This window comes from Sceloporus occidentalis, unplaced genomic scaffold (assembly GCF_023333645.1).
Source record: "Sceloporus occidentalis isolate IW3139 unplaced genomic scaffold, rSceOcc1.0.p SCAF_56, whole genome shotgun sequence".
Taxonomy (NCBI): Eukaryota; Metazoa; Chordata; class Lepidosauria; order Squamata; family Phrynosomatidae; genus Sceloporus; species Sceloporus occidentalis.
Window position 1 is genome coordinate 4,894,542 of NW_028317036.1, and position 24,516 is coordinate 4,919,057.

At 44.0% G+C, this 24,516-nt stretch overlaps 1 protein-coding gene across 1 annotated transcript in view; it reads right to left on the bottom strand.

Annotated features, from left to right (window-relative positions):
- Positions 1 to 970: 970 nt before the first annotated feature.
- LOC149287856 (formin-1-like) overlaps positions 971 to 24,516 on the bottom strand; it is a 42,811-nt gene continuing 19,265 nt past the window's right edge. The window contains exons 4-8 of the mRNA XM_089492449.1: positions 19,377 to 19,422; positions 14,820 to 14,838; positions 10,804 to 11,531; positions 10,344 to 10,488; positions 971 to 991 (exon numbers count right to left, since the gene is read on the bottom strand). Of these exons, the coding sequence (XP_089348575.1) occupies positions 971 to 991; positions 10,344 to 10,488; positions 10,804 to 11,531; positions 14,820 to 14,838; positions 19,377 to 19,422 (959 nt within the window). The remainder of the gene's footprint in view (positions 992 to 10,343; positions 10,489 to 10,803; positions 11,532 to 14,819; positions 14,839 to 19,376; positions 19,423 to 24,516) is intronic.

Sequence of the window (24,516 nt, forward strand, 5' to 3'; positions counted from 1 at the left end):
ACATCTTCACTTAAAGAGGTTCATTGAGATGTGCAGAATATTAGCATGTTTTAAATGCTTACATTTTAGTTAGACTTTCTAAAATGTCTACACATGTATATACTGTTCCAGGGCTGAGTCTAGGGTTGAACACCCTATGGCTGTAGGGTTGGCCCCCCACAGCCATACTAACATGCAAACTCACCCTACATTACCCCTTGGTTCAAACCTGTCACTAACACGCACACAGTGACACCAAATGCCATCACACACACACTCATGCTTACACCATACACTAACATACACACAAATGCTGATTTATACAAACTTTACAAGCATGCATAGACAGGCTAGGGGTAACAGGTTCAAGGATACAAAGACTTGTTACTGAGCAGAACAGATACAGAACATTTTAGTCTGTGGTGCAGGAAAACTCACAACATAATGGGGCACTATTGCTATTATGAGTGTCATAACAAAACAGCTGGTTAACTAGGTTAATAGAATGCCCTTTAGGTGGTCTTTGGTATTTAAATAATCAATGGTTCCACATTTATTCTTTTGGGTGGTTACTTTAATAACATGTAAATATGTTAAGCTGCCATTAACCATTGTTCTTCCTGTCTTTTTCATGTACACACAGTATTCGTTTCCTAAGTGTAGTAAAGAGAGACAGAGCTGGTTAGGGTGTCAATGAGGGTTGGATCTAAAACATATAGAGCTTCTTACAATGTATTTTTCCTTTATTTTGCTCCTGTATTACCTTTTCTTTAGGATTCACAGTATCTGGCAACGTATCTAGCAGTCTACCACCCTAATCTTCACATAAACATTATAAAAAAAAACACAATAATACTATACCTTTTGACACTGAATTTCTGCTCAAATCCACTCTGTTCCAATTATGGCCAAATGTTCCCTTGTTAAAGAGACAGTCTGGTGTCCCATACAGCGCCACCATTGAATAATGCATATTAAAGTAATGTAAGTGCTACATTAAGCATTCTTTAACCTGCAAGAGCAAAAAATAAGCACTTATCCTTATGAGTGGCTGCAGTGCACAGGACCCTGGTAAACAGTGGCAAGCAGGTAATGTGTTCGCCTAAACATATCTCTCACAAGCAAAGATACTGGGGGGGGACAAATGCATGAGAGGAGAAGCATTGTTCATAAACATGTAGATTTAAGGATGATATTCCCTAGATAACTTTATTAGTCGACATTAAGTATTTTTCTAGTATGCTTAACTTGAAGTTAACAAAGCAAATTTTTGACATAAGCTATTTTGTAAAAACTGTTTTTTTAAGTTAATATTGTTAACCATGAAGATAATAAAAACTATGGTGTGAGTTCCTCTTTAAAATGCATGCAAATGTAAATATTTCAACACAGAGGGACAGTAATAAGTCAGTTAGGCAGCATGTTGTCTGACAACATGACTCTCAGGAAATACTGAGTCATGGAAAAATAACAATGAAGATAGACATGTAGCCTTTGAGGGGGATCCCTTTGCTCAATTACTTTTGGGTTTGCGCCAAATTTATTTGATATGACCATGTATGATCAGCCCATTCCTTGATTTTCAAATTTTCCAATATTTATGTATAGGATGAAATTAAAAAAAATTCCCATTGGACCAATATATTTATGTTGCATTCACCTAACTCAACAAAAACTTAAATCTTTCCAAGTTAGACTGCCCTGTGTTCTATAACTATGACTGAAGAGGGGCATAAAAAAAATCTCCCATTGGCCCAAAATGTTTACAAATGTGCCACACGTACCCACTCAACGATATCTTACAATATAATATGTAAAGATATAGAGTCCCAAATACCAGCTTATCTGGTCACCCTGTGCCCATGTCCTATTTGAGACATCCTTGTAGCCGGCCAATTTAATTTTCCTCAATCAAATAATATATTTTTGAAAACTAGACACCCCAGACCTATTTCTACCACTAGCCTTTGTCAAAATTTGTGGTAGTAGTTTTTGTGTAACGCTATATATTTAAATTTCCACAGTAAAATCATACGACATTGTAATATATTATAGAGGGGGTTGGGCGTGAGGTAGATGCAACGTAAATATATTGTTTCTTGCTTTGATATTTCCTTTCTACAATTCTGGTGCTTTTTTTTCACCAATAGATCAGAGCACAATTCAGTCTTGGATTGGAATGCTCCGGACAGTAGAATCATTGAACTAAACCTTTACAAACACAATGGAAGCTACGTCTGTCATTATGCTGCTGCACTCAAATACACACAAAGGTATAATGCATGTACATATACACTCATACACTGATAAGCATTTTAGGAACAACCACCTGAATTCATACAGAGATATCCCACATATATACACACACTGCTTTCAATACAGATCAAAGCTCCTAATTCTATAGTATCTTCTTATCTGTAGATGCAGCTTCCTGCCTGAGGGATCCTCACACAGTAACTTTGGTCCTTGCCCTTCCCTTATATGCAAACAGCCCTACAGCTTCCGCTCTTATGAACTGCAACATGTGACCAACAAAGCAGCTTCTTACTGGCTGACCCTATCCATGAAAGGGAATATGAAGCTAGATGTGCCATCACTGATCATACACCCATAATGGAGTCTGTCTGATAACTCTGCAAATATTCCTGTTGCATGCATCTAATGGGCCCAATTTGACCTTCCATATCACCCAGCACAAGTTATTTCTGTGAAGTGTCGGCTATACTACACAAATTATATCACTGCCAGCAACAAGTGGGCCCCCTTGATACCACGTGCCCTAGGGCAAATGCCCCATTTCCCCTATTGTTTATCAACCACTGGTCAAGAGCACTACTTCCCTGAAGGTCTTAAAGCTGCTGAAAAGAGGACCTTTAAATAACTAAATGATCCTATGAGATATATATATATTTAGATTGGGCTGCAGGCTTAAAAAATATACAATAATATTTGCCTTGAGGCATATGATGTCGCTAAATACTAGACTTGGGCACCAGGGGGCTCTTCGTGTTCGTCTTCGTGCTCGTCTTCGGGGGGGAAAAAACCTTCGTATTCTGCGAATACTCGCCCGTTCCTGTCTTCTCTTCGGGCGAATATTCGCGGACATTCTTCGTGCTCGTTTAATCTTCGTTTCCTTCCCGGTTGCCTTGCAGGGGTTAATACGGGGTTAACAACACATCGGAGCAGCAGCAGCTGCCGTGAAGGAACGTGTGTGCAACTCTATTGGTCGTTTCGGCAGGGGGCTGGTCTGGCATCAACTAGTGAATTGCAGAACGCACTTCATTCGTTGATGGCAGGCCAGCCCCCTGCCGAAACGACCAATAGAGTTGCACACACGTACTGAGGTGTACTGTACACAAAATGACCTAGAGACAAATGCTCCAAGGAACTTGGCCTCCGTTTATCATACACAGTCACACATCCATAGATGTTTAATAAAAGAATAGGGATTATTTTACATTTTTAAATTGATTTTGGACCACTTGTAATACATGCCTAACATTTGCTACCTATTTACAATGGCATACTTTGCAACAACCCAACTTTTACTGGACAGGACTGGAAAAAAGCAGGACTGTCCACCAAAATCTTGGGTGTGTTGGCAGGTATGCGGATGGAAAAATGTTGGACAAGAACTAAAAAATAGCTTAGGGTTAATGTACGGTTATGTTTAAGATTAGTAGCAGTGCACTGCTTTGGTTAAAGATGTATTATGTCTAAATAATAATTTAATTTTAATGGGTTTTAAAAAAAAATTAGGGGTTTATTTAAATGTATTTTAAAGTTAGATTTATTATTTATTATTTAGTACTTTATTATATTTATTTAATGTTTATACTAGTGCTACCTACCGAGCTATAACTACCAACGTGTATTTGCATACCTAGTTTAGCTAAATTAGATGGGACAGGACTGGAAAAAAGCAGGACTGTCCCTGAAAAAGTTGGGTCTGTTGGCAGGTATGTGGATGGAAAAATGTTATAGTATGAAGTGTGAGTTATAGCGTTAATGCTAGTGAGTGTAGAAATGAAGGCCAGGACAAATAACAAGAGGAAAGGTCCTTGTGATTTTTGCATTGTACGTGTATGTGTTATGTGTGTTATGTGTGTTGTCACTTGTCACTGTGTTATATGTGTTATGTGTGTTATGTGTTATGTCACTGTGTTATTTGTGTTATTGTGTGTGTTATGTTTGGTTGGTTGTGTATCAGAAGGAAAATAATGAAATGGAAAAGGAAATGGGAAAGGCGAATGAGTGGGCAATTGGCGACCCACTCACCTGTTTCACCCCAGAGCAAAGCATCCAAACACTGTCAGTCCTAGACGTTTGGCAGCGGACTTCCAGAGCTCAGACACAAGGCCCTAGCGTAAGCTGGCCACTCCGGCGGAGGTAGCAGGCGTTGCCACACCGCAAACAGACGCAGCCAGGGGGGAGAAACTGCCCTTACCATTAGGGACATTTGAGGCATGACACTAGCCAGGAAGCGAACTGGCAGAGAAGAGACGCTGGCACCAGCAGCAGCAGCAGAATTGGGAAAGGCGAATGAGTGGGCAATTGGCGATCCCCCTCTCCCGTTTCACCCCAGGGCAAAGCACCCAAACACTGTCAGTCCTAGACGTTTGGCAGCGGACTTCCAGAGCTCAGACACAAGGCCCTAGCGTAAGCTGGCCACTCCGGCGGAGGTAGCAGGCGTTGCCACACCGCAAACAGACGCAGCCAGAGGGGAGAAACTGCCCTTACCACTAGGGACATTTTGGGCATGACTCTAGCCAGGAAGCGAACTGGCAGAGAAGAGATGCTGGCACCACCACCACCAGCAGCAGCATTGAAAAATGGGAAAGGCGAATGAGTGGGCAATTGGCGACCCACTCACCTGTTTCACCCCAGGGCAAAGCACCCAAACACTGTCAGTCCTAGACGTTTGGCAGCGGACTTCCAGAGCTCAGACACAAGGCCCTAGCGTAAGCTGGCCACTCCGGCGGAGGTAGCAGGCGTTGCCACACCGCAGACAGAGGCAGCCAGGGGGGAGAAACTGCCCTTACCATTAGGGACATTTGAGGCATGACACTAGCCAGGAAGCGAACTGGCATCGAAGAGACGCTGGCACCACCACCAGCAGCAGCAGCAGAATTGGGAAAGGCGAATGAGTGGGCAATTGGCGACCCACTCACCTGTTTCACCCCAGGGCAAAGCACCCAAACACTGTCAGTCCTAGACGTTTGGCAGCAGACTTCCAGAGCTCAGACACTAGGCCCTAGCGTAAGCTGGCCACTCCGGCGGAGGTAGCAGGCGTTGCCACACCGCAAACAGACGCAGCCAGGGGGGAGAAACTGCCCTTACCATTAGGGACATTTAAGGCATGACACTAGCCAGGAAGCGAACTGGCAGAGAAGAGACGCTGGCACCACCACCAGCAGCAGCAGCAGCAGCAGCAGCATTGGAAAAGGCGAATGAGTGGGCAATTGACGACCCGCTCACCTGTTTCACCCCAGGGCAAAGCATCCAAAGACTGTCAGTCCTTGGCGTTTGGGAGCAGACTTCCAGAACTCAGACACTAGGCCCTAGCGTAAATTGGCTACACCGGCGGAGGTAGCAGGCATTGCCACACCGCAGCAAGTGCAACCAGGGGGAGAAACTACCCTCTCCATTAGGGACATTTGAGGCATGATTTCAGCCAGGAAGCGAACTGGCAAAAGATGCTGGCACCACCACCAGCAGCACCGTTGGAAAAGGAAAAAGGTGAATGAGTGGGCAATTGACGACCCGCTCACCTGTTTCACCCCAGGGCAAAGCATGAAAGTCTGTCAGTCCATGGCGTTTGGGAGCGGACTTCCAGAACTCAGACACTAGGCCCTAGCGTAAATTGGCTACACCGGCGGAGGTAGCAGACGTTGCCACACCGCAAACACGTGCAACCAGGGGGAGAAACTACCTTAAACATTACAGATAAAAAAAATTAACTTTCCAAGCTAAGAGCTGGGTAACCCAACTTGGGCAGATTGAATTTAAGGAAGGCAATCTGCTCCATCAGATGAGGTGCCATGCGTGAGCGCTGTGGACTCAGTATGTTTCCAGTCATAGAAAACACGCGCTCACTTTGAACAGTGGTTGGCGGACATGATAGTAGCTGCTGCGCAACCCATGAGAGTGCAGGCCACACACTCTTCTTTTCATCCCAGTAGCTAAGAGGATCAACATTAGGCGCAGAAGGAACTTCACAGAGGTAAAGTTTGACCATTTCAGCAGCACTACTCTCCTTTCTGCTGCTAGCTCTGTCAGATGGTCCAACTATACTCCCAAGTGCCTCTTCCCAAAACGCAGCTGCTCCACTCAGCTGTGTTGTGCTGCTTGTGGCACTGCTGCTGATGCTGCTGCTAGGAGTAGCAGACCACATCATCTCTTCCTCCTCCTGCACCTCTCCCTCCTCGGACAGCATTCCCATTTTACGCTGCCAGTCACGCACCTTGTTGACCAATTGCTCCCGGTAGCTACTGAGAACATTAAATTTCAAAGCTAGCTTTCCCTTAATTCTTGGATCGCAAAGGCACGCTAGCATCATTTCGGGACTCTCTTCCATTCGTTTGCGAAGGTGTACTTTTAGCAGATCCTTCAGCTTCCTGACTATGGCTGCTATGTCAGGATGTAGAGTGCCACCTTGAACAGCCTCACGGTTTCCAAGGAACACATCCATCTTGCTGCCTAGATGGGAGAACACTGGGATTACCTGGGCCAGACTGGCAGTGTTTGAGCTTAAATTTTCTGTGGCATCCCTGAATGGTTTAAGGACTGCCACTAGCTGGGCGATCACTGTCCAATCCTCCCTATTCAATGGAGAGGTAATCCCAATATTGTGCTCTGAGGCAAGATTATGGATTGCCCTCTGCTGCTCCAAAATCCTCTCGAGCATGTCTAACGTGGAGTTCCACCGTGTACTGACATCCTGACGTAGGCAGTGTACGGGAAGACCTGACCTCTCTTGCTCTTCCCTCAAAAGTTGGCTAGCCTTAACACTATGGTGAAAGTGCCCAGCGATCTTTCTGCAGCGGGACAGAACTACTGCTGCCACATTAGTTCCTTCTGACATTGCTGCCTTCACTACAAGATGGATGATGTGGGCTGCACAGCGCACACCAACAATATGACCATCTCGCAGCGCTTTCACCATATTGGCACCTCCGTCAGTTACCACAAAACCAACTTCAACATTGGTGCCCGCCTCTGCTCCCACCCAAAGGCTAAACATTTTCCTCATCGCATGCAGAATGTTTTGGGAAGTGTGCTTGCTGATCAAAAAAAAACACAGCACTTATGCGGCTGCACTCACTAGCCCAACAAGTTCACTTCACTGATGGACTGAGGTGAGCAAAACAAATGAAATAAAATGAAAGATTAATTAAGAAAAATTGACTTGGTCTCTTGCTGTTGCTAAAACAAAGCACAAACTATAGAGCTGCAGCACCAGTACTAATAAGATTAGCTGAACTATACGCTAGTAGTAATTATTTAATATTATTACTTTTATTTATAGCTAATTTAATTAACTATTAAGACAAGAAAGAATTATAGAATTATTGATATTACTGATTTTAGATTAGACACTAGTAGATGTCTTGAATGTCTACAGTACACTCTACACTAGTATACTATTACTAACTATAACTGACAAATATATATATAATTTTATAATGAATTCAATTATTAATTATATTAATTAATATTACTGATTTTAAATTAGACACTAGTAGATGAATGTCTACAGTACACTCTACACTAGTATACTATAGAATATATATATATATATATGACTGACAAATATATATATATATAATAATGAACTATTAAATTATAGATTCTATTAAATTATTATTTATAAATTCTATTTAATTTATTTAAGCAGGACAGGCAATAGGCACTAGTGCCAGCCCAGGGCAAGGGCACCCCAGTGCCACTGAGGCACTGGGTGCACTGTCAACTCAACAGCACTTACACTACAGTTGATGACAAATTAAATAAAAAAAATTAAATTAATCAAATTATTATTATTAATTATATTAAGTAGCACTGAAGTGAGGATGAAGTACACTGTGAGAAATGGCAGGCTAAGGCTTACCAGTCTCACACAGAACAGAACAATCTCTCTCTGTAACGCTCGGATGCAGCACAGCAGTGTTGCCAAAGCAGTCACAGCGAAAAATGAATGGATCTCTCAGGCAAGCTCTGGTCTTATAAAGGCGCCTTCAGAATTAAAAAAACAGCAGCACAGGCATTGGACGAGACCCTTAGCGTGACGTCACAAGAGTGAGCTGATTGGACAGACGAGATCAGCTCACTCCTGTTTGAAATTTTGGCGGCTGCGCGGCAAAAACGAAGTCTTCGTCTTCTCCTACGTTTTGCCGGCACTGTATTCTCTTCGGCGTGTCTTCGGAACGAACAAAAAAACGGCCTCTTCGTGCTCGTTTTCATGTTCGCCCGAAGACGAATGCGCAAGTCTAGTGCCCCCCCAGCGCAGGAGCCGTGAGAAAAGGGCCTCAGCTGACATGCTCACCTCTAGCATCAGCCAATCGTCTGTCACTGGCAGAGACAGAAAATGAGGTGTATATAACCAAATAAAAAACATCATTTTTGGAAAATTTTAAACCCTAAAATGACACATAAGTGCTCTGTATCCCGTTCATTAAAACTAAGTACAACTTGCTAATTTCTGAAGGTCAGTAAGAAATATTCACCATTGGCAGAGTCCATGTTAACTTCATCTGGGATCTCAGCCGAACGTGGCCCCAAATAACAGCAAACATAGTACAAGGAGACAAATTGATTGCTATTGGAGTAACGAAGAATCTGGCAGGGACTCCGCTACCTAGAGACCCTATCAAGGTTAAAATGTTCAGTTCAGCAAATTTGCGCTAAAGTTCAAACACGTTTACGCTAGAAACTGACATGTGTCAGAACTCATTGCAACGCGACATGAAAGCACAGACCACAAAATGTATAGCATTGCTGGACCAACCACTTAAAGCCGCATGTGGCTTCTATATCCTGCTGGACTGTCGTCCAAGTGTTATCTGACAGCATGTAAAACGTATACACTAACTCGATATAATGTTTTACATATTGCTGCACTTGTCCACGGGAATCCGTCCAGTTTTATGTGTCGGGCCTGCTAGCCCTATCTAGAAGCATGGGTCCCAAATAAGTGAAAATGCAAAAGCATCATCACACGAACAAAATAGGAGTACGTTTCAAAGTTACATGAAACAAGAATAAAGATGTGTAGACAGAACGCGTATGACAAAGCCATCGCTTTAGCAGAGCCAATGCAGAGTTTAGGAGATGTAGAGAGATTAAAGAGATAAATGTTCTGTCCCCATTGTGGTTCTCAGCGCATTGGGGTCAGAGCTCCGCAAGGTTTCATAGACATCGATATCCCTGCCTAGTTTTGGCTCGATTCTTGTCTCTCTGGAATCGTTAGGATCTTCAGGCAGTGCCAGCAGATCAATGGGAAGAAAACTGACTCCAAACCTGGACAAAGTCACTGCCCCCCAATACCTACGATGCAATATAGTGATCTCCGGAGCTGGAGGGCTGGTTTGTTGCAGAACGAGCGCACCCCATCGCACACAGCACAAAGCTTTCTTTCTACTCGCAAAATGCAGCAATGCATACCCCGTGCGGGGTCATATTCTTTAAAAGGAATCATAAATGATGCATCCATACAAAAGTGACGCCAGGTAGAATCAAGGAATCAGATTTAAATCACCCCTTTATATCACAAAGAGCGTTTGTGAGTTCTCCATGCTTAACAACAATTCCCACAACCTTTAAACAACTTTAGCTGGCACAATGATACATGTGCATTATAGCTTAGCTATATTGGCTGCTGGTTTGTGAGCGTATATATATATATAATCATTTGCCACACCCAGTGAGGTTTATCATTATAAAAATATTACTTAAAATATGGCATACATAAAATAAAGTAACTATGAGGGGCTTTTAAGCATCTAACAAAAATGTTCCATTTTGCCCCTTATAACTCCATGGATCCCTCACCTTCCCTCGACACGGAAGGCACTGTTTATGATCATAAATTCAGAGTATTTCTTAACATATTTACTGCAGAATTTCTCTGTAGATTAAGGCCTCTGGTCTGCATTTAAAAACAGACATATGTTGTTAACTTACACTGTCCGAATACACAGCGTGAACTAGACATAGAGTTAACAGAAATGCCCAGGTATATATACAACGCTGTCACTTAATAATGTTGTTCACAAACTATGCATGTTGCATTAGACACATAATTTGTACAACGAAGCCCACACATAATGCAGACGCTATGGCTCGGGGGAAAATTAAAAACATACCTTCTTGGCTTTAGTTTTCTTCTCATAGGTCTCCGACAATGGTTTTTTCTTCGGCTGAAGACTCGCTTTGGAAAAAAGATCTTCAAACTCTTTGGGGTCAGCGATATTGGGCTCACTCAGCGATTCCCATAACGTGGGATTGGAACTGATTGGATGTACAGAGATGTGTGAACGTTACAACTTTTTTAACAACTGGTTGTAAGCCAAATACTTCCCAAAATTCCCTCGATTGAAGCTGATGCATCAACTATAAGTACTGACATTTTGTAACAGTAGCTGCAGAAATACCCCATGATTTAAAGGTCAAGCTCGAGCTTGTTTTTCAAGGATGAGTGAAGAATACTTTGTTTCACTCCATCACCAGGCACCCCACCACGCATGTGTACTTTTTTAGGAAGAGGAACACATATGACATAACCATTTTTGATTTTCTATCCCATTTTAATCTCCAAAAACGTACCCGTTACTCTTGAGCTGTATCCTCGTCCAGTACAGTGGCTTCATTGGGCAGCCAGGTTCTATGGGGGGTTTCCGAGGGGCTTTGCTTGAGGTTAAGTTGCCACCAAATATGAATCCAGGAGGTGGAGGTGGCGGGGGACCAGAGCCAGGAGGAGGAGGAGGGGGTGGAGGACCAGAACCAGGCAAAGGTGGCGGTGGAGGAGGTGGAGGCACAGAGCCAGGCAAAGGTGGCGGTGGAGGAGGTGGAGGCACAGAGCCAGGTAAAGGTGGAGGTGCAGGGGGACCCAGACCTGGTAGTGGTGGAGGTGGTGGAATAGAAATACCTCCTGGGAGCGGAGGAGGAGGAGGTGGCGATGGTTGGATTGAATTTGTGAGTGGGAGAGGCGGTGGTGGAGGAGGTAGGGCTTGAGTCTCATTTGGACCAGCAAGGCTCTGGTTCAGTGAGGTGATATTGAGCTTCTTGGGTAGAATCTGGTTACTCTTTTGAGTCCTACTGTCCTCCTCATTGGGCTTCAGGAATGTGTCTCTGTCAGTTTGAATGTACACGCTGCGAAAGGTCCTTGGTGGGTTCTCATCCTCTGTAGACACACAGACATCTCTGGCCTCCCCTTTTCGTGGACTGATTTTGCTTTCCAGCTGTTCTTGAAGGTTCTGGATTGCCTCCTCAAGTCTTGTTGTCTGAACTGCCTGTTCCCCGCGTACATTGAAGATCTCCACTTCAAACTGAGACTGAGGAGGAGAAGCAGAAAAGTCTGAACCATTAACATAAGCAACATAAACTGTTTGATGCCTGAAAAAGATAAAGCCACTGTTGACCAACCTCAAATAAGAAAAAATCAGCCAATTTGAGCAGTTCATCCAATATGTTTTTACACGTTATGTCCAGTGTGGGGGGGGGGCAGAGGGTCACCAGGCATTATCTAAGGTAGCCTAGAAAGTTAAGGCTTTGCAGCATAATGAAAATAAACTGAATAAGCAACTATACATAATTAGTAAGTTGGCTTTGTTAGTGGTTAATTGTTAAATTTAGGGGTAGTTTGAGGGAAAGTAACAAAAACACCTTAAAAATAGTTAAGATAATAGTTGAGATATCTTTGCAACATTGTATAGTGCAGAGAAGGCATACACCATTTTGGAATCCCACTATGACTGCATTTGACCTTGACACAATTTAGAAAGTACATAATACACAACAAGAAAAAGAGACAAAAAAGTATCAAATGAGACAAACGGCACCAAGTGTTTTGGGGCTTATAGCTCCCAAGATAGTCGGAGAGGAAAGACCCTTGCCACAGCATCCAGTAATAAAACCGAGTAAATCCCCGAACCTGGACATATGTGAAGCGGATCAGTAACTGAATATGGTACTTTTCTTCAACAGAATTGTGGATCCTAAGACATCATGTAGTTATATTTTTTATTTTATTTTTTTTAAGAAATATCAAATTCATACCCTGACATACACTATCAAATATACTAAAATATTATATTTTTAATTGTGATTAAGTTAAGTTGTGGGCCATGTTTAAATACACCAAAGGCACTGTGTGTGTGTGTTTCATTTTGGAATCTAAGCATAATTCAGCAATGAAACAAGACCAAATGAGACCTTCTATTAGAAAAACTTACAGTTTCCCAAAAATGATGTTTGGTGATACATTTATTTTTTTATATATCAGATAAAAATGGGTAATTTTAACTTTTTTGAAAAAAATATTTTAGGAATTTTAAAGTTTGGGCAACATACATGTGCACATGTTTTACAAAAAAACAAAACACAAATAATTTGTGTGTGATTGCCAAATGAGAAAGAAGAGAATTAGGACTTAACAGACTATATGTATATGTAATAAATAAAACTATATTTAACCTACAGTATTCTGGCAAATCGGCATGTGCTATAACAACAGGTTAACACGGCCAGCGGAAAATACTGCTATATTTAGTTTAGGCCTTAAATCCTAATGCTATAAACATGAAAAGTGCATGTGTGACAATTACAACAATTTATTTAAGCTTGTGTTTGGGTGAAAGAGAACTGGAACAAATGATGTTTTAATGTTTACCTATCGCTGCAGCCATCATAAAAACTAAACACTGCCCCCTGCTGACAAAATCAGAGACCTACCTGCCAGGGCATTTACCTGTGACTATATAAACAGTGTGTATGCATGTGTGTATGTATCTATACATACATATACACACACACACACACACATATATATATATATATATATATATATACACACATACAGCATTTATGAATTTTATTGTAGAAGTCTTCAAAACGGAATTTCTGCATATTCTAACATCTACATACACTACCATTAAATATGGAAATATTTTTACAGTATAGAGGAACGGTCATATTTTTCTTTAGTATTCTTATATACAAAATAATATAATATTTTTCTTTTCACTTTAGTAGTAATACATCTACTTATTTCTAATTAAGTAGCGTGTGGGATCACATATATTTTAAAATTACTTCTTTGCCCAAAAAATAATATATATATTATAATAGCTCTGGACAGCAGCCACACAACTGTAAGTAAGCTGTGTAGAGAGTTTGTCTAGAACGACGCAGAAAGAGTCCATGAAAAGTCAAGAACTACTTGAGATGAAAGTAGAACGTCAATATGATTTGCACTGGAGGGGGGGGCATGGAAAAAAAGGGACGTTTGTATGAAACGCACTAGGTATGTTTTTTGTGGAGGCAGATATGACGTAATGCTGGAAAACATAAATCTGAATCACTAACAAGAAGAAGACAATTAATCGATGGTTTCATTACCGGATTATTTTATGGGTTCGTTTTATGCTGTTTAAACCCCCAACTTGACCTTTATTTCCGGTATCATCATCAACCTGTGCTGTTCTGATGACACTGGAGGATAATCGCTGCATTTATCAACAGAGCCCCGCAAGAGGAGGGACAGAGATTAATTAGGTGGTTTCTAGTGATTAAATGTGTGTGAATTCCTCTGCCATGTGCAGCGTTGTATACATTGGCAGCGCTGCATAAAAACAAAAGCAGATTTCTTTTTCTTTATTGTAAACGTTCCTTCTAACGCTAATCTATCCTCCTCTAATGAAGTCAACATATTAGGAGTCTGGAGAGCAGATTAATCAATTGCTGATAAAAAAAAAAAAGAGCGTTTTTTTTCCCCCTTTTGTTGGGACTTAACAATTCATCATATTTTCCCAACAACGTTTTGTAGTTATACCCCAAATCTATTTGTGAAAAGGAAAACCTATGTAATACGGCATGGGTCATTAAATGGTAATTCTGCGGGGCCTTCTCATCATCATCAAATTGCCCTCAATTAATAACGTCTATCTGGCATTTGGCAAGAGACTAAACAACGTGCATCTGGTTGGAGTTAAGGGTAGTAACCATTTTCTGCTTAGAAAACATAGCAACCCATTCTAAAAAAGGTAAGTTTTGTTAAATGCACGCTATCACTAAAGTTAAATGGCAAAGGCGCTATACCAACGCAACTTCATAGTTCGATCAGAATATTTATGCTCTGTGACCGTTTGTAACAGTTGTACGAAGATCCATCTTATATTCTGATTCTATCATGTCTACAGTCATAGGCAGAGAATGTTGACTCTTCGGAACACCTGGTGTTGGTTAAGGATCTTGTCTATGGCATAATTTATAGGCAATCTATGAGAAACATGAAAGGGTACACATTATAAGAAATATTGTAGATTACTTAATAGTTTACCTTTGGAGTCCCCCCCCCCATCTTCTCTCCACAAAGAGACAAATGGCACATATATCAAGCAGAATAGTTCTGAAATGTTACCTATTTGAACCTATTAAATTCCTAAAACACTAGGGATCATACTGAACTGCGCAAGCAGTGTTCATAATCTTTACCACCGCAACCATCTAAAGTGCCCAAAAGCTAGGAGCACAGAAGAATTATGCCCCTTGCCCATAATGAATGCAAGTTATTCAGCAGAAAGTTTACACAATGCATGGAGTTCATCTAATAAAACAATAACTGTCAATTTTTCTATTCTAGTTCCATTTGAGGGAATACAAAATACACTGAGAAACGACCTAAACAAATAATAAAGCCGTGGTGATGTTTGGGTAGAAGGTGCAAGGTGGCTCGGAGCAATAGAGAACTTCATGTGGAAATACATACGTTTTTCATCCAACACAATGACGTGGTCGAAATCACGGCTAGACTGCCCAGTTCTTTGGAACATTCTTTGATAAATGGTCCTATTAAGTGATCTGATTCGCCGCACTTTATGAGTCTCGTTGGTTACGCACATACTCTTGCGGTCCAACCTCTACCCCCTTCATGGAAAATAAGGGTACAAAAGACTCCCAAAGAATTTAGCAGAAATAAATACAAACTCTGTGTCAATAAATCCTAGTGACTCAATCCAAAACAACAAAAAAAAATAATAAAAAGGCCGGAAAAAAGAAAGTGGTAACGCCCGAGACACATTCTGGAACAGACATATTGTCCTGAAGAGAACCTTCTTCAGCGCTCCACCAAAGATCTGTTTTTAGAAGGTATGAGAACTATTACACATTTCCTTCTTCTAATTTCCAGATGGGCTTCATGTAAACAGTTTTTTGGTTCTAATCAAGTTTCACATACATTTAGTTTAATCTGCTTTGTGCTACTCAACAGAAAACAAGAACGGTTCTCAATGAGGGATAAAGCCCGTAAGCACCGGGTTACGAGTCGCACATCATCACTGAGATAAGGCGTTAATTAGAGGTGCTCATCCGATCCCACTATAAACATAAAACTTTGAAAATAGATCCTATGCAAGATGGTCAACAAAAAAAGAACGTAAAGATATCGACCCCCCCCAAAAGAAAAATATGGATACCCCCTGCTTTGAAAATTCACATTGCTAGTTTGTTAAACTCTGGCACTGAACATCTGTGTATGACCAGTGTGTAAACTGGGAGTATGTACAAAGAAATAAAAGGAAAGAAATCAATAAAAATAAATGCCAAAATCAGCTCCAGAAGAAAACATGCTTGTTAGAAAATCAAAAACACACCAATCAGAGGTCACAATACCAGCATTTGGAAGGAAGGCAATCAGACCTCAGCCAGCATCCATAAAATGAGGCTAGTTGCGTCCAAGTACCTGGGACCCTATGATCAGATGCACATGGGAGCTTCACCTCTGCAGTGCTGGAGGGAAGTCCAGGCCCTCTGGGAAGAAAGGGGATGAAATTAGCTCTATACTTTGATATGTTAAAAAGAAAGTGGAACTATATATGGGAAATGGTGCTTACAGAAGATTAAACAATGTTGTACAGAAAGATGAAAAAAGGACTCGAGGCACCTGAAGAAATCAAACTAACTCCACGCAACAGAACAAAGAAGATGCAAAAAGGGAGCCTGGGGCAAGTGTTTCACTGGTAAAAGCACTGCCTTTGAAGCGGGGGTCTTACATATCTCTATTTAGATTTAACAGACCAAGGCGTCTAAGAAGTGATCTATGCGATTTTGGAGTATAGATGAATGTCTATGGAAATATGCCATGTTGAATTAATCAGTGACCTTTCCACGAGCCAGTTGCCCAAGAGCTTTAGGTTGGCTCTCACGATGAGTTTTGGAGAGGCTCCAAGAACATATTTCACTAAATAACTGAATCAAAAGATGTGGGGTCAATCCAATAAACGAGGAGTTTGCACGGGGCTTTTCAAACCATTGACTTTACTATGCCTGATGAAGGACCAAGATCAGAGAGCTACGGCAATAATGCGAGGAGTTACCGGTTGGAGCATCTTTCTGCAAGAGAAGCTCACTGGCGTTGGCCCTTCAAAATTTATGGCGATATCAAGGAGCTTAAACTTCCTATGTAAACTCATGGTTTATTGAAACTAAACCCAGATGTAATGGTGTATTTAAAGGGGCGACTGCCCTAGGACTGGCCCAGAGTAGCTTTGATAAATGCCTCCCAAGTCCTACATAAAGCCTCGCGTCATCTGTTCTGGATGCTAGGGCTTGACGTCCCATCCCGTCCCTCCATCACTGAAGGACGCGCAGTGTGTGGGATGAGTGCTACAGAGTGCAGACCTCTGCAGTGTATCAACCCCACAATCCATGGATCTACATAGGCCAGAATACACCACTGCCTGGATCCTAGAGTGTGTAGAAGAGTATTGTCAAGGGAATATACAGACTAATGCTACTCCGCATATGCTCTAAACATGTGATGTTACCTAGACAAAAACCAATATAGATTGTTAGAAATGTTGTATGGTAGTATGACATTTATTAGAATACAAAACACCTTTGAACTTCCCGTAGCAGAATGTATCCCCCTCAGAGGCACCAAACACTAATGTGAACAAAATTCCCTATGAGAACATGGGAAAGCAGATGAAAAGCATTCTTTATCCGTGCAACATTATCATTGGACATCTATTGTATTAAACACTATATGAAAAAAGGCGGAAACAACAAGTAATTGCAGATTTTTCAAATGTTACTTTCTGGACAGCATACAGAGTTGTTATCAAGAAATCCATTGTGATGTTCCAAGTATCATTAAAACCATAGGAATCCAAACAAAATCCACCGCCAACCGCCATTAAACATGCAAACTGTGAAAGATATAAAGCACAGCAGCCTCTCAAAGCTTTCATCAAAAGCTCAGCTCCCAAATAACAGAGCCAAGTTTGGGATGAAGAAAATATTAGTGGGCCAAGAGATCAGACTCACAGAGCACCGTGGTGTGAAACGGGTTACCAGTCACTGCCAAATCCACACCACTCGATAACAAAAGTAGCAAGACTATGTTTAATGGGCTACTTTGGAACATGCGATGTCCATCACAGAGCTGGCTAAATGCCTCCAGAAAGATTAGTATATGCTATACTACATAACACTATGTCTTGCTGCTCCCAAGAGTCATGGCACCATCTTTTTTAAGTGCATTCATGTCTAAAAGCGGATTTGGTAATTGAAAGAGATCGTGGTGCCTAGGTTCTACTGGATCTCTGATCAAACCAACCAAAAATGGGTTAAAAGTGGCAGTAAAGTTCTCTGAGAGGTGCCCAGTAATGCTAAATATGGAGGTTTGTAAAGATTCTTAAGAAAGTAGGTCCCAACAATGAAGAATTAATGCTGTCCATGGCGTGATAGGAGATATTAACTATAAAACAGGATCTTTGGCCTGGTGCTTTACCCTTCACGGCTCAAAGATCATAAATGCTCACATTAACCTTCAGATATTTACCAGCCCTTAACTATTCTTCAACAAGGACAGAGCTTCAGCTTCACAACAGGACTCTTCAACATTTTTGAAGGAGTGATAATTATGATTACTAAACAATCTCAAGAGCTATCATGAAGAAAACAAAATTTTAGGAAGTTTTTTTTTTTTTAAAGCTAGAACTGACACTTACTACCTCTTCAGTCATAGGTTACAATCTACCCACTAACCACCTATTGCTGCCAACAGAGAAGGGCTGGCAAGGACATCATGGAGTCAACACCCAAATCAGACTACTCAATTTAAAATGTTGGGCCAGGATAGTGGGCACTGGTAGTGTTGCTAACCTAATGTGTTATAAACAGCCCAATAGGCCATGAACACCTAAATGGCTAGTTAAAAAAAACTCATACAGGTACCAGCTGTTCCATTTCGCATCATCAATGTTTGTACACCCATAAACAGAATTTAGAGCAAGTCTGCGGTAACCCTAAGGATAAACAGAGAGGTTAAACTGCGAACACATCTCCATGTCCCACAGACCATCCAAAGGGTGACGCGACATCATCTCATGAGTTTATTTATCCGAATAGCAAGATAACTGAGAGGACAAGTTGCTTCCCCATTAAACAAGATTCCAGAACATTAACATTGTTGTTGGGGGAAGCAATCTTGAAAACGTATTTTAAAAAGCATTCACGTTCCTCTATGCCAACGTACGGAAAGAAGGAAACACAAAACAAACCTAGACGTGAAAGCGTGATCACATTATTTTGTTACGGAAACTCAGCAATCAGAACGGTATCCAAAAGCTCTGAGCTCTGGTTCAAATTGTATCTATTCAGAGAGAATTTATTGGATCTTAACTCCACAATTTGTACTGTACACCAGGGCTCGCTAAAAAATACATGAACACTAATTGGTTAAGGGCACCTGTGATTTCTCCATAATTACTTCTTCACACATAATACTTCATACTTTACTTCTTCACTAAATAGGATGCGCTTAACTATTACACGTTATTACAACTGTGCTTACAAATTACTTTGTTGTACTTTAACGGACTCTGGCTATTATTCTTTCACTATCGTTTTCCGGGACCAGATAAGGTTTGAGGTTTCTATGGCACAGAAATATGGGCAGATCAGACGGGTTGACTATTTCTTATCTGCTCTCAAATTCTATGTTTCTATGATTAGTATTCCCCAAAAATAAATAGGTATTGAACTATTCAGCTAGCTTCCTCCTTTCCGGAGAACCATAGATGGTTTTGAATCTCGCAGGTTAATTGGAGTTGGCTTTTGAACAATAGTTTCAAGGAACAGGTCCACAGATAATAGATTCAGATGAACCTGGCCATTTTTTATGGTGCCATTTTAACTGCACTAAGGCACCTGATCTAAAGTCTTATTAGTTTTGCCCCAGCATACAGGCTGAACTCCGCTATACTGGACACTGAATGCACAGGAAAAACGTATTTCCCACATGCAGAATCCTTGGAAAGCATGATATTCAAGTCTGCTACGAATATATCTCTTCCTTCCAAAGATCCTCACTCATGGCATGAATTAACCAAAAGTAAGCAAATTTGGGTTAACCTATGGGGAGTCAACCACTGTAAATCACTGCATTATTTAATGTCACGCTAGATGTTTATTGAACAAAGTGGTAGGCTCTGGCTATGTGACATATTAATTACACACAACTATCTCACTAAGACCCAAACTGTTTTGGGAATCCTTAACCATGGCACATAATAATCCTACCTGGACACCCAGTGATGCCCAGGTACTCATGGCTAGCTACTAATCATATAAAATGCCCCAATTAGAGAAACAGTGTCTGATGCTTAAGACATTTTATCGTCTTCAACAAGACAAATAGTAAAACATTTAGATGCATTTGGAAAGGAACTTGTAAGCAATCCTTTGGTGTTCTGTCAATCTGAACCAAATGCATCAAAGCAGAAAGAACCCTGAATACAATGTGCGCAGGTCACTCCCACTTCCCGGTGTTGCCATCTAATTGACTTCTCTAAAATAAGTGAGAATCAAAGTCTAGAACATGCTGAGCCTCCACAACATCAAGTTTGAAATCACTCCTTTTGCAAACAGAACAGGGTGTCAGCCTAATCTATCCCTGCTCAGCACACCTCCCATGTTATCTCTCGTGAATCATTGTATATTCAGGATCAATCTGCTGTTTTATCTAGTAGCCACATACAAGGGGAATGCTATATGCAAAAATAGCTCTGGATGAAGGTAAACCTCTACTGTCTAGATCTAAGGCAGAGGCCAGGGGTCTGTATTACTGCCTAAATCACTGGTTCCTTTTAAATTGTTTCATTTACATTAATTGGCTTTTCAAATCAATGATCAGCGTTTGTTAATGCACCCTCATATATTTCAGTGCAATGAGATGCTCATACAAAAGGACTATGTCAGCATGTCCACGGCAAGCTGGTTAATATCGACCTGAAAACAAACACAACTATATTGCCCCAAAGCATTTCACACACATGGCTGCGGAACACTGGCATGTCCAATACATACTAGCCAAAAAAAGTTAGAACGCCTAAAGCCACTGTGGCAATATCTGGAAGGCTATCACGCCATACATGTATATCAGATGGCAGGACCAACTGCTCCTCTATCACCACTACCAGCAGGTCCCGGCTACTGATCCTTTTACAGCAAACTGAACATCTACTATAATATGTTTGACTCGGATCCGCATCTCTTGCCAACATGGGTGTGACGGCCCCGGGTTAATCGGTACCGTCTGTAATAATTATTGTTTGTGATACCTGCATTTCCCAGTATATGTTGTGATTATGGTGTGTGCTTTTGTTCCCCTTGTTTGCTACCCTGTCCAGGTGCCACATGTCCTGCCCCTCCCTCCTTACACAGACTACAGTAGAGACCCCCTACTGGGCTGAGGGCTAATGCTCAGTCATATGCAAAGGAGGGCAGGATGTAATTCCCTTGTGTCTATTGGACGCAATTCCCTTGTGTCTATTGGACGCAATTCCCTTGTGTGTCTATTGGACGTAACTCAATCCCTTGTACTGTTTAAATGCCCCTGTGTTCCCAAATAAAGGGAGTTCCTGTTTTACCTCACTACGAGTCCTGTCTTGTTATTGAGGTAAGCCTCGGTGCTGCCCTTATTAGGGCGGTAGGGTGCTGTATTGCTATACTTCGGTATACTACAGTACGGCCGAGGTTCCTGAAGAGCTGTGTTCTCTGCTATGATCGCGTATTGTCCTTTTCAGGACGATAGCCACCCTGTGTAGCTCAGTTTCGGCTAGCCACAGACAGCGAAGGGGTTAGTCTCTGGTGCCCCGGTGGCCATGGGGCGAAGGAAGCAACGTTCGGCGGGCGTACCCAGTCGGGGTACAGGTCGGTCCCGTCACATTGGTGGCAGCGGTGGGATGCTTCCTCAGTACAGAGACAGCCCAACCACTACTGGGACTAACAGGCTTGCTGACCACGGAGGTACAGCCACATCGGCGGCAGCTATGGCAGAAGAACTGAGCCGGTGTCGGGAACAGGCAACGAAGAAGTTCCGCAACAGATTACAGAGGAGGATGGCATTCTACGGAGCCACTCCATCTGCAGAAACAGTCTGTAGGACGGTAATGGAAATGGATCGGCAGTTCAAGGTGGACCTGGATCTACAGAGGAATGCGTCACGAGGAGCTGATGAGTATAAGTGGGAAGCTCCGTTATGGGACTTTGAGACTCGAGTTAAGGTCGCCCTGACGATACAGGGAGGGCCGATTCCAGAGGAAGTACGGCTGGAATGGAGAGCCCTGATTCGGCTAGAGCTGTGGGAAGATGCCATGGAAAACTGGTACAACTGCAGAAGCGAGAACCTGCCTACCCCAGAACAACGCTTCGGGGAGCTGTTTAAGCTGCGGCGTCGCCGGATGAGATGGCAGCCCACCGAGGAGGAAGTAGCCACACTGGAGAAGTTGGTGGCGAAGGAGCTCGAGCTCGGGGACCTATACCGAGCATTATATTGGGCTGCAGCCCAGCAGGAGTGGGGGTCCGGAAATCACTATTCTCCGGAAGGTGAGGACCTCTATGTCCCTGGCTTAGATTGGGAAGCTTTTGAAGCAGAAGACGACTTTGGTAGTTCGGAGAGCTATAGGTTCTGGGACCTGTACAAGGACCGCGAGGAAATGCTGCCGCTTTCCCAAGAACTGACCCTGGCAGCTGACTTAGAAGGGCTAGTCTACAGGGAATGGTGCCTGGAGATGGAATACTTAGGGCTGCTGGAAGGCGGCCTTTCCATGACACGGGAGTCGACAGATCCTGCAGTTCCAGCTGAAGCACTGACAACAGGGCAGAGGGACGCTGTTCTCTGCCCATCACCATGCGCCCCTCCTACTCCGGCTGAAATGCTGGCAGCGGGGCAGAGTGCCGCTGGCCTCTGCCTGCCCCACGGTGAAGGGTCCCCGCCTGCTAGCAGGGACCCACCAGGGCAGAGCAACGCGATCCTCTGCCCAGCACCGCAAAATGCCAGACCGGCAGAAGAGCCGGCCACAGGGCAGAGTGCTTTTGGCCTCTGCTCATCCCCCAGCACGGTGTCCCGGCCGGCTAACGAGGACCAACCAGCAGAAGCGCTGGCACCTGTAGAGAGCATCGCTGACATCTGTCCTGCATCAGCAATCCTCGCTCAGGCTGAAGCACCGGCAATAGGGCAGAATGCTGCTGGTGTCTACCTGTCCCACAGCGAAGGGTCCCCACCTGCTAGCAGGGACCCACCATCGGAAGAGCTGGCGACAGGGCAGAAAGTTGCTGACCTCTGCCCTGCCCCGCCTACATCCCCATCATCTGGATTTCCCCAACAGCCGTCACCAATCATGGGAGGAAGGGCAACTGGCGTTCCTCCCCAGCGGCTGACAGATATCCAGGGAGATGCGGCAGCCGGCCCATCTTCCCAGCGGCAGAAGGAGCACCAGGGAGGGGGTGCAGGTGGCATCCCTCCCCAGCGGCTGAGTGAGAACCCGGGAGATGGCGCAGCTGGTCAGTCTCCCCAGCGGCAGCTCACAGACCCGGGAGCGGAGGAACCGGTCCTCGCTCCCCAGCGGCTGATCCCAATGATTGGAGCTGAGGGTATTGTCCCTCCTCCCCAGCGGCTGGCAGATATCCCTGGAGATGCGGCAGCCGGCCCATCTCCCCAGCGGCAGAAGGAGCACCACGGAGGGGGTGCAGGCGGCATTCCTCCCCAGCGGCTGAGTGAGGACCCGGGAGATGGCGCAGCTGGTCAGTCTCCCCAGCGGCAGCTCACAGACCCGGGAGCGGAGGAACCGGTCCTCGCTCCCCAGCGGCTGATCCCAATGATTGGAGCTGGGGGTATTGTCCCTCCTCCCCAGCGGCTGGCAGATATCCTGGGAGATGCGGCAGCCGGCCCATCTCCCCAGCGGCAGAAGGAGCACCAGGGAGGGGGTGCAGGCGGCATTCTTCCCCAGCGGCTGATCCCAATGATGGGAGCTGAAGGTATCGTCCCTCCTCCCCAGCGGCTGGCAGATATCCCGGGAGATGCGGCAGCCGGCCCATCTCCCCAGCGGCAGAAGGAGAGCCAGGGAGGGGGTGCAGGCGGCATTCCTCCCCAGCGGCTGAGTGAGGACCCGGGAGATGGCGCAGCTGGTTAGTCTCCCCAGCGGCAGCCCACTATCCCGGGAGCAGAGGAACCTGCCCTCCCTCCTCAGCAGCAGATGATAGCAAGGGACACCGTTCCCTCCCCCCAGCTGCAGGCCGGACCCGAAGATCCCTTAGCCCCAGCAGAAGCGCTGGCAACAGGGCAGAGCACCTCTGGCCTCTGCACAGCACCTACAACAGGGATCCAGGGAGATAAGGCAGTCGGCTCATCTCCCCAGCGGCAGAGGGAGCAACAGGGAGGGGGTGCAGGCGGCATCCCTCCCCAGAGGCTGGGTACCCTCCAGGGAGAAGGGGCAGTCGGCACTTCTCTCCAGCGAATGGTATACGCACCGGGAGAGGCAGACGTTGGCCGGGTAAGCGCTACCTTTGTAGGAGCAATCGAGCTAGGGGACTGTCACAGAGGCCTCCATGCCATGGGTTTCTGGAGGGGCCTGAGTGCCAGCCTTCTCCCTACAGACTATGGGCCCGGGTGCAGAGCGCCACACTCCAAAGACTGGGGAGCAGAGACAACCTAATGCCCACCTATCTTTCCCGGACAGCCCCAAGCCGACCCGTTAGGGGTCTAGCCGGGTCTGCCGGACTATGGGGGGGGGAGATGTGACGGCCCCGGGTTAATCGGTACCGTCTGTAATAATTATTGTTTGTGATACCTGCATTTCCCAGTATATGTTGTGATTATGGTGTGTGCTTTTGTTCCCCTTGTTTGCTACCCTGTCCAGGTGCCACATGTCCTGCCCCTCCCTCCTTACACAGACTACAGTAGAGACCCCCTACTGGGCTGAGGGCTAATGCTCAGTCATATGCAAAGGAGGGCAGGATGTAATTCCCTTGTGT